Below are 10,700 nucleotides of genomic sequence, written 5' to 3' on the forward strand. Positions count from 1 at the left end.
GTCCTTGGAGAGGGACATCATGTTTGGGAGAGTGGAGGGACGGTGCAGGAGCGGAAGACCCTCGATGAGATCGATCGATTCTGTGAGTGGAGTGGTGCGAATGAATGTGTTTGAGACAGTGAGGTTGGCACAGGATAGAACAGCGTTTAGGGCTCTTGTACAATGGGTCGCTGAGTTGCAAACAACTCGATGGCACATAACAACAGACAACAAAAACAACAACAACACACCTTTTGATTTCCTGACTGTTGTTACTAAGAGTTGACTCTAGATCCAAATAAAATGAAATCGTTGACAACGTCAATCTTTTCTCCATCTATCATGATGTTGCCTTCTTGTCCCAGTGGTGGTGAGTTTTGTTTCTATCATGTTGAGATGTAATCCATAAAGATGGCTGTAGTTTTGATCTTCTGCAGCATTTTAAATCTTCATTTTCAACAGGCAAGGCTGTGCCATATGGACAACACAGCTGCTGATGAGTCTTCTTATAATCCTCACGTCACATTCTTCTTCATATAGTCCAGCTTCTCAAATTATTTGCTCAGCAAACTGCAGACTGAATAAGTATGAAGAAAGGGAACAACTCTGACACACATCTTTCCTGACTGTAAACCATACAGTGTTCCCTTGTTCGGTTCAGACAATTGTTTCTTGGGCTAGGTATAGGTTTCACATGAGTACAATTAAGTGTTCTGAGGTTCCCACTCTTTTCAATGTTAGTCATAATTTCCTATGATCCGTACAGTTAAATGCCTTTGCAAAATCAAGAAAACACAAGTAAACATCTTTCTGGTATTCTCTGCTTTCAGCCAAAATCCGCTGGCCATCAGCAATGATATCTCTTGTTCCACAGCCTCTTTTGAATCCAGCTTGAATTTACGGCAGTTACCTGTCAATGTATTGTTCTGGACATTTTTTAAATAATCTTCTGCAAGATTTTTATTTGCACGTAATATTCATTATATTGTTTGATACTTTTCAGATTCTGTTGGATTGCTTTTTTAGAATGAGACTACGGATTTCTTCCAGTCAGTTGGCCAGGTAGCTGTCTTCCACATTTCTTGGCATAGACTAGAAAGATGGAAGGACTCAAAAGAAGACAAAAAGGCTTTTTCCAAGCGGCAGAGAAGATGGCAGACATTCAGAGCAAGCATGCCTACCAGAAGCAGCCAACCATCTTCTAGAACAAAAAGAGGGTCCTGTTGGGAGAAACTGGCAAGGAGAAGCTGGGCTTCAGGAGGTCCAAGGAGGCCATTGAGGGGCACCTACATTGATAAGAAAGGCCCTTTCACTGGTAACCTCTCCATCCTAGGATGGACTGTCTGGTATGGTGACCAAGATGAAGATGCAGAGGACCACCATCCTCCACCAAGCCCACATCCTCCACCAAGCCCACATCGACTACATCCACAAGTACATTTGCTTCAAGAAGCACCACAAGACATATCCATGCACCTGTCCCCCTGCTTCACAGACATCCAGACTGGTGGCACTGTCCACTGTCACTCGTTGCTAAGTGTCAGCCTTATTTAATGGTTGTGAGTTACAACATGCTCACAGTCACCAAAAAGTAGTTCCAGAAGTTCTGAGCTGAAGTGAAAGAAAGCTATTTTTTTCCCAATTAAAAAAAAAAAGAAGAAGAAGATGGAAGTAATAAAGAGTCACTGTACCTAAAAGAATTGATCGACATGGAACCATTTAAGGAAGGAGCAGGTGATCAAGAACCAAGGGTCATGAAGGAAGAAGTTCAAGCTGCACTTTTGTGTTGCTTCTGTTGTTAGGTGCTTTTGTGCCTTTCAGAGCGATCCGATGAATAACGAATCTAAAAACCTTGTCATATCCTGTGCCTCCCTCATAAATTCTAACATAATTGAGCCCATTTTCCACAGTCACCTTATCAATCCATCTGGTTGAGGGTGGGCGCAATACTAATCCACGTTTCAACCAAGAGAGACAATCCTGGATTGCGCACTAGTCTGTAACAAGAAATCGGGAAGACTGCTACCTACAGCAACTGTCATTAACAAGGTTTTAAATTTAAACCCTTAAGTTAGGTTTTACGTTTTCTCTTTCTCCATCAACCCTCGGTGTTGGAGAAGAGTACATGGACCGCCAAGAAAACGAGCAGATATGTCCTGGAGAGAGTGCAGCCAGAGTGCTCTTTGGACACAAGAATGATGAGGCTTCGCCTCACATATTTTGGGCGTGTTGCTAGGAGGGGATATTCCTTGGAAAGGGACATGATGCTGGGAAGCGTGGAGAGTCGGCGAAGGAGAGGAAGATACTAAATCAGTGGGACTGACACAGTGACTGCTTCAATGGGCTCTTGTGTGTCTGGTAGCGCGTTTAGATGGCGCAGGATAGGACTGGTTTCAGATCGTTTGTTCATAGGGTCGCTATGAATCCTACTGGACTCTGCTGAATCCAAAGTAAAATGTTACTTAACACAAAAATTAAAGACAACAGATTCCAGGCCGCCCTTCTGTGTGAGGACCCCGCGAGGAACCACCCCCGCACAAGACAGCCTCTGGGTTTGGGCCGGTTCCCCACCTGGGAAGCCCGAGCAAAGTCAAGGCGAGACACCAACGGCTTATCCTTTGTACAAGGTGTGTAATTAAAGAGACTGATGTCTTTGGCTATTAACGAGAAGCATGCAAATCAATGCACTTAAGACCACTGTTAATCACTGACTGACGTTAGTAGTGACCTCCGAGAACTCCCAGTCGGGGAAACTCAAGTTTGCTCACATCCCGTTTGCACGGCAGCAGGTTCAGGCCGACACTGCAACGCAGGAGACACTAACCTGACAGTCCCCGACGGGGTAAATTCCGCTTGTAGTCGATCGGGGCGTAGCCCCCTGTCGGGGGCATGTCCTGCTTCACCTTAGAGGCCGCCATGTTCACTCGGCTCCTCACTTCCGGCCGCAGGCGGAAGTTACGTTTGAGGCACCCGCCGCTGTCACGTTGAGTGTGGCGGAAGTACGGCGCAGTTTCTGATTAGGCTCAGCGGCTGCGGCCCCAGTGTATGCAGTTTATCCCGTGGCGGGGAACGCTGGGCCATATCCAGTTGCGTTACCAAGTCCTTATTCTCTCTTCTCTTAGAATGGGCGTTGGAAAAGCCCTGATCACTGCAAAAAGGGCCTCCGCCAGCCTGGCTCAAAGGAGCCAAGACTCCAAACCAAGCCCCCTTCTAGGTTTTCTCCACCTCAAGGAACTGTATGATCAACGCAGCCTTGAGCTGGTAACATGGTGTAAGGGGATGGTCACCAGTTACCTGGAGCCGGCCTCAGGAGAAGGCACTCAGCTCCCTGTTGTCTAGACCCCCCTCAGGAGAAGGCACTCAGCTCCCTGTTGTCTAGACCCCGGGATCAGGGTAGCTTGTCAGAAACTTGTCAGAAAATTCAGGATGATTATGACTCACAGACCATGAGGGGCTTGGACACTAATAGGACAGGTGGTTCAAGAGCTCCCCACCCCCATCCCGCAGCAGGGTGACGCCTATAGTCACTTCACAAGGCAGAAATTGTTACCGCAGCAATAAAGGACACTGCAGCTGCAGGGGCCTGGGAGTGGGCACATGGGGGTGCGGAGGTGCAGGTGCCAAGCGCCATGGGTTAGGCCCGAGATCGGAGTCCGGCCGCCCCCCCGACAGCAGCCGCCTCCTGCTCCCCACGCGCCCCAGGCGCCACCATGTCGGGCGACAAACTCCTGAGCGAACTCGGCTATAAGCTGGGCCGCACAATTGGAGAGGGCAGCTATTCCAAGGTAAAGGTTGCCACGTCCAAAAAGTACAAGGGCACGGTGGCCATCAAGGTGGTGGACCGGCGGCGGGCACCGCCCGACTTTGTCAACAAGTTCCTGCCGCGCGAGCTGTCCATCTTGAGGGGAGTGCGACACCCGCACATCGTGCACGTCTTTGAGTTCATTGAGGTGTGCAACGGGAAGCTCTACATCGTCATGGAGGCGGCGGCCACTGACCTGCTGCAGGCTGTGCAGCGAAGTGGTCGCATTCCCGGCGCTCAGGCGCGTGACCTCTTTGGGCAGATCGCCGGCGCTGTGCGCTACCTGCACGACCACCACCTGGTGCACCGCGACCTCAAGTGCGAGAACGTGCTGCTCAGCCCCGACGAGCGCCGCGTCAAGCTTACCGACTTTGGCTTCGGCCGCCAGGCTCATGGCTACCCAGATTTGAGCACCACTTACTGCGGCTCGGCGGCCTATGCATCGCCAGAGGTGCTACTAGGCATTCCCTACGACCCCAAGAAGTACGATGTGTGGAGCCTGGGAGTTGTGCTCTACGTCATGGTCACCGGGTGCATGCCCTTCGACGATTCGGACATCGCCGGCCTGCCTCGCAGACAGAAGCGTGGCGTGCTTTACCCTGATGGACTCGAACCGCCTGAGCGCTGCAAGGCCCTAATCGCAGAGTTGCTGCAATTTAGCCCGTCGGCCCGACCCTCTGCTGGCCAGGTAGCGCGCAACGGCTGGCTGCGGGCGGGGGACTCTTGCTAACCGCCGGGGCTCCAGCCATTCGCGCGGCCCGGGCATTGCAATGACGCGACGCACGTACAGTTCCAAACTCCGAGTGTCCGCCGCATGCCTGTGCGCACGCGCCTTCCCTCTCTCCCCTCTCCCTGACCGCTAAGTACCGAGCTCCTCCTGCTCTGTAGCGACCCCGAGAGCAGGAGGGTGCATGCGCGCGCCCGGTTCCCTTCGCGAAGGCACCTGGAGGGGCCTGGGTACGCGTAGCTGGAGGCAGTGCGCCTGTGCGGAAAGAGCGAAGGCCGCGTGGCGGGTGGCGCGCGGTGAAAGGACCACAGCGAGGGGGCATCGGCGCGTGGAGTCCGTCTCCCGTCCCGGGAGGCTCAGGGCGCTTTGGGTGCCGCCCTCCCCGCCTTCTGCAATAAACTCTCTTCTTCGCATCTGGGTCTAGCTGTGGCCCCTTGTTGGGTCAGGGGGAGTTGTTTCTCTTAAGGAAAAACAGGCGTGGGCTACCCGTTTTCGAGATAGGCGAGTTGAGGCTCCAGCTCTATCCGTCAACAGAGTTGGATGGGTTTCGAACCCGTTTTTTTGGGGGGGCTTTGAAATCGACCCCACGATTTTGGTGGTCTTGGGAATGAGGACGCTGAGCTGAAGGCTCACTGGATAGAGGGGAAGGGAAGGGCCCCTGCTCCAAAGTGGACCAAACCAAGACGCACACAGCTGTCATTTATCCAAAACGCTAAGATTCGAAACTGGGTCTGTTGATCAAGCAGCCCTGGCTTCATTTGCTGCCCTTCCAACCTAGGGAATTAGTTGGGGGTAGGACCTGGGCATGGGTTGGCTTCCTGCACTTAGGAGCGTGAAACTCAACAGAAAGCTTTGAAACCATCAGAAGGACGCCTGTGGGAGGGGGTGCGCAAACGACCTTTTTAGCTAAACTCTAAAGGAACCTACCTGAAAGAGGTGGCAAGGGGTGTATTTGGGGTGAAGGACTCAACAGGGGCCTGGGCACTTTGAATTTTGTTTGCAGTGAGGTTACTGGGTTTGGCCAGTAATTGGCTAGGGTTCATGGTATGTTGTTGACCAAAGGAAAGGAAGAGATGGGGACATTTATGGATGGAGGTCAGGTCAGAGTGAGTAAAGGCAGGGGGCTAGCAGCTGGAAGCCTCTATGTTAGGCCATTCTGGGTTTTTATTGAGAACCACCAGGAAGTAAACAAAAACCAAGGATCATGGGGAAGTAAATCTCAAGAGAAATCTTTTGTAAATAAGGCCTAATCTTCTCTATTATTTATCTTATCCTTATCTCAGGAGGGAGGGATTTAGTAAATACAAACTAAGAATTATGGGCATGCCCAAGGTCGGCCTTGGTGTTCTTGGTGTTACAAGGGGATTTCTAGATTGTATCTATGCCTCTCTCATCTTGATGCAGCATTTGGTTAACTCATTAAAACCGGTATTTGGCTTTCCACAATGGTATGCATCTTCCATAATCTCTCCTAGTTGCTTAGTCCAATCTCTGCACAATTCCTTAGAGAACTGTTGGGCTTGTGGTTTGACTGCATCCCACTTCCATTCATGCCTGGGGCCTAGGATCGATAGGTCCTTCCCCTCTTGAAGAGGACCTTTTCACTACATTTTGCTTCTGTTGCTATGGGGGTGGGGTGGGGGGCTTGCTCTCAGATGCTGGTTGAATCTCAGCAGAGCTGAAACAAAACTAGACTCCCACCTTGACCTGAATCCCTGGGTGGTATAAATGCTTATGCCCTCAATTACCATCTGAAGGTTGGTGGTTGGAACCCACTCACACCTTGAAAGGAAGCTCTGATTGGTGGTCAGCTTCTATACAATGCATTTCTGTTCTATACACAAGGTCACCAGTAGAATTATTAGGTACTGTTGAGTGGACTCCCATTTCACTGACCCAATAAACAGATTGAAATCTTACCCTATCCTGTGCCATCTTTACAATCTCTCACATTCAAACCCATTGCTCTAGTCACTGTGTCAGTCCATCCTGTTGAGGGTCCTTTATTCCTGTTTCTACTTTTTCAAGCACTGGTGCCTCCTAACATGAAAAACTTCAAGTCCAGAGTTGGAATACTGAAGTCGTAACTGACATGATGGTAGCTGGTTTGGATTTTTGTTGTCCTCCAGGCTTTGGGCATCTGGTTCACTGGAGATTTGCAAGAGCCACAGCAGAGGATGCCCTGCCCTGTCTCAGCTTCCTGAACCTCTCAACTTGCAAATAAAACCCTCATTTCCCTTCCCCAGTCCAGCCACACTACCCTCCTCAATCTTTCCATCAGCCACATGTGACCTCACCTTTACCAAGCTACCTGTCTTCATTCTCCTTGACACTATTCTGCTCCACTTTACCTTAACACAGTATGTTGTTCCCTTCTGTTGAGGTCCTCCTCTGTCCATTCCTCCATTAGTACTTGTGGGCAAACAGGTGTGTGTGTGGGGGGGCATGGGTGTCTCAGGGACCAGGACTGCTGTCCCATTTTGTAGGCTGGAGACACTGGAGCTCATGGCCCAGACTCACCCTGGGATCTGTTCCAGTCTTCAAGGAGCTTGGTGCCTGACCAGGGAAGCCCAGGAGTTACACCCACCCTTAGAGTAAGTGAAGTCAAAGGGCTGAACCCCTAAAACTGCCCCACAAATGAAACTTCATAGGTTTGGGTGTGGTTTCTCCTGTCAGAGCAGCTCTCTTCACCTGATATAAAATGGGGTAATTTCTGTTTCCACACATGACCTTGAGGGCCAAAAAGCCTGAGGCCTCAAGACCCACCAGTAAGAAAAATGTGATGACATCTCACGCTGAAATTAACCAAAGTGGTCACAGTCTCACTTAAAAAGAATAAAATCTGTTAATAAAAACCTTTCACCAAGAAATGCTTCTTTTAGAACTGGTTCTGTGCCTGGGACATTTCCTGAGGTCTGAGTGGTCCCATGCTTGAAACAAGCATCTGTAACTTTATATCCCAAAGCAATGGCACCCAAGATAATATCCAGCCTAGAAGTACTGGTAAACTCTTCTGTTTGGAAGTGCTAGCCTAAGGACGCTGAAGCACAAGTGCAAGGCACTACAGATCCACAGCTGCCCACCCCAGTGGGACACTCTGGCTATCCTCCTGTATCCTAAGTTTCAGTGTTTACAGAAAACAGGGTTAGGGGAAAAAATGCCAACAGCCAACACTCGATCCATGTCTTTATTGTCCTTCAGGTTCTAGAATTGCCTCACAATACAACGCATAGTTATGGGTTCCAGCGTTTTCGTTTATTTCAACTGCCTATTCCGGTTTGATGCCAAATTTTTTTATAAAACATGTTTTATTATCAAAGATTTAGAGTCACAATAAATACAAGTGACAACCTCCCCCCAAATACCCTGCACTTGTGTAATTGTCTATTACACTTTTCTGTGAAAGGAATATAAAAGTCGCTTGCTGTTTGTAAAAAAGCTCAGTCTGAGTTATTTCAGCAATGTCCTGTATAGCATAGTTCAGCATTAAAGAAAAATTTTGAGGCCGAGCAACAAGGCCCACTTTACATCCCTATGAGCAGGTATGTATATATGTATAAAGAAAACTCCTCCCTGCGTGACTCCATACACAGGGAAGCCGTGTGGGGGGTGAAAAATTCCTGAGGGGACCAGGAGCCACAGGACACAGTGGGATCTGAGTTATAATCTCTTGTCCCTTCTGTCCCGGGTACATAGGATCCACAAGTCCCACCACCTACGATCTTATCAAGGGTAAGGGTTCTGATACTGCTGACTGGGACCTCATGGTTAGACCAGGACAGGCTGATGTAGGAGCTCCAAGCAGGTGTGTTACCTGTGTGTCTGTACACACACATACACACACTTCTACATGGCAATCCCTCAAATTAATTCAGATGAAAAAAGAATTTTACTCAAATAGCATGGCAATACTTTGTTTCCAGTTGCCAACAGGCATCTGTGACAAGTGATCAGTGACACAATGACAAATTGTCAGTCTTTTGTCATTGTGGGGACTGTGAGGGTTTCAAGTGGTAACTCTCTTGATGGCTGACACCCACAATGGTAACCAATGCCATTTCAAACATCTTATTCAAACCCCTGACCAGAGAGGTATTTAATTTCTTGTCCTATAAGATCATCAATTTCATCACAGAACCACCTGTGATCTGGAACATCCTAAAACTGAAATCACACTGCAAAGGGGAACTTGGGGGGGGGGGGGAATTTCAAGGTAGTAGAAATGAACTAAAGATTAAGGCGTCTTACATTCTTGCCCCTTTAAAAAAAGCTACCAAAGTCACAGTATGTTGTCCCTGATGAGAGTGGCCAAGGGGGTGGTGGGCAGGTCCCAAGTTCCTCTGCCCAAGACACCCCTTTCCCTGTGGGGGAGTCATAGTTTGTACTGAGCTCACAAGGTCCATCCAAGCCCAGGAGGGACATCCTGTGGGCTTGCACCAACTGTTCCTGAGCACGATGGAGGAATTGAGGTTCTGATGGGGCTGGTGGCCCTCATCACACACCTAGGGTGCATGCGCCTTGCCAGATGCCTCTGCCAACAGAGTGCCTCGGCCTGGTGCTGCACTGCTTCTCTGCATAGTGTGAGGTTGGCTGTTCCCATGGGAGGGTCACCAGGCGCACCTTCTCCGAGGACTCAGAGCATCTGGCCCTTGGCGTGAACAGAGAGGGCCAACAGCTCAGGGTCAGAGAAGATAGGTATTTATTTGCCAGGCACACAGAAAAATGCGAGGAATAGAAAGGCTTGCATACTTTGATTTTTGGGTGTAAAAACACACCCTTTACCCCCTTCTGAATGTTGATGTCCATCCTCTCCCCCAAACCCCTAGACCTCAAGAGGAAGGCTGCTCTGCTCCACCTCCCCCTCCTTGGCCCATCAAAGTGATGTGCTCAAAACAAAAACCAAATGAGGAATTTTTGGAGTTTACAAAACAAAAATAATTAGAACCTTTTGCGAAACTAGGTTTCCTAATGCTGTCAAAAGTTTCCTAAATACTGACATAATTCACATAACATAAGAAAGGGTAACATGAGTAATAGCTGTATCTGATGGAGGGTCTCCTGCAAAGTAAGAGTTTCAATGAAGTCTCCAGCTACAACCAGAGGCAGGTCAGGACTAGGCTGTCCTTGGGGGGAGGTTGTGCATAGCAAATTAGAGGCTTCACTTTCCCCCAAGGAACCTGGATTTAAAGAGCAGGAGGAAAAACACAAAACAAAACTAAGGGGTTAAAAAAAACCAAACAAAACCACAACAAACCTGAGGACAAACCAGGACAGCATCCGGCTGTAAGGAAGGGTTTCTAGACTAGACCCACACTGAAATCCTGAAGTTGGGGTGGGGGTGGGGGGAGGTAGCACCTGGGTCGGACCCTGACCCAGGACACACCTGTCACGCACACTTGACACTTCACTGTCAATGTGGCGTATGATTCCATTCATTGAAATCAGTAGGAAAAGAAAAGGAGAAAATTTAATAAAATAACAACAAAACCACAGCAGCCCCCTCCTGCTTCCTAGGCAAGTTCCTGGGTTCATGTGCCTATCTTCCCTCCTTGCCAGCAGACTGTCCAGATCTCTGGTCTCAGGAGGGCTTGGGTTCATTTTGTTCTGCTGAGTGTGAGGGTCCCAGGGTTATCAGATAAGCAGCAGCTGAGGGCTTCCTGTGGGGTTGGTCCAGTCTCTGGCTACCAGTCGCCTGCCCCTGGGGCACGGAGCAGATGCCGTGCTGTCAGGACCTGGGTCTGCACAGCTTACTTTCAACTCCATCATTATGAGGTGATTCAAACATTAAGTCAAGTGACAGGCCGCCACAACAGAGGGTCATCAGGATCTGGAAGCAGAGGAGCACCCACCACCTTGAGGTGCTGGGCCACGAGGGCTGGATGCTCTCACTGAATGCGTCATGTCCAAAGGATTGAGCCTGCCAGAAACCAGAGTGGGAGGAGGGCAGGATGCAGAACTAGCCCCATCCCCAAGTCTGTTTTTCTGCTGGTGACGGCAAACTAAAGGCAAAAGAGGAAAGAAGCAAGCCACTCAGTCTCCCTCGCCCAGCGCTGTGCAGGCTCTGCAGCGTCTCAGGTTGCTTGCTTGGTGACCATACTCAGCAGCAGCATCTCCAGGCAGAGGATAGGCTGGCTTGGCCCTTCTTGGCAGAGGTGGCCATGTGGGGAGAGGGAGGAGGGAGGCAGGTCTCCA

At 49.6% G+C, this 10,700-nt stretch overlaps 2 protein-coding genes across 2 annotated transcripts in view; one reads left to right on the plus strand and one right to left on the minus strand.

The window, feature by feature from the left end:
- The window catches only part of YJEFN3 (YjeF N-terminal domain containing 3), a 22,322-nt gene extending 19,425 nt beyond the window's left edge, over positions 1-2,897 (minus strand). The window contains exon 1 of the mRNA XM_006885858.1: positions 2,804-2,897. Coding sequence (XP_006885920.1) covers positions 2,804-2,897 — 94 coding nt within the window. The remainder of the gene's footprint in view (positions 1-2,803) is intronic.
- Positions 2,898-3,573: 676 nt separating this feature from the next.
- TSSK6 (testis-specific serine kinase 6) lies at positions 3,574-4,511 on the plus strand. Its single transcript, XM_006885961.1, has one exon. The coding sequence runs from the start codon at positions 3,690-3,692 to the stop codon at positions 4,509-4,511; it is 822 nt and encodes a 273-aa protein (XP_006886023.1). The 5' UTR covers positions 3,574-3,689.
- Positions 4,512-10,700: the final 6,189 nt, after the last annotated feature.

The sequence above is a fragment of the Elephantulus edwardii genome, unplaced genomic scaffold (assembly GCF_000299155.1).
Source record: "Elephantulus edwardii isolate Elephantulus edwardi_28Jun2011 unplaced genomic scaffold, EleEdw1.0 scaffold00045, whole genome shotgun sequence".
NCBI lineage: Eukaryota > Metazoa > Chordata > Mammalia > Macroscelidea > Macroscelididae > Elephantulus > Elephantulus edwardii.

What these genes read in the sequence shown, in the direction of transcription:
- TSSK6 (XM_006885961.1), top strand. Translation starts at nt 3,690, where the DNA reads ATGTCGGGCGACAAACTCCTGAGCGAACTCGGCTATAAGCTGGGCCGC.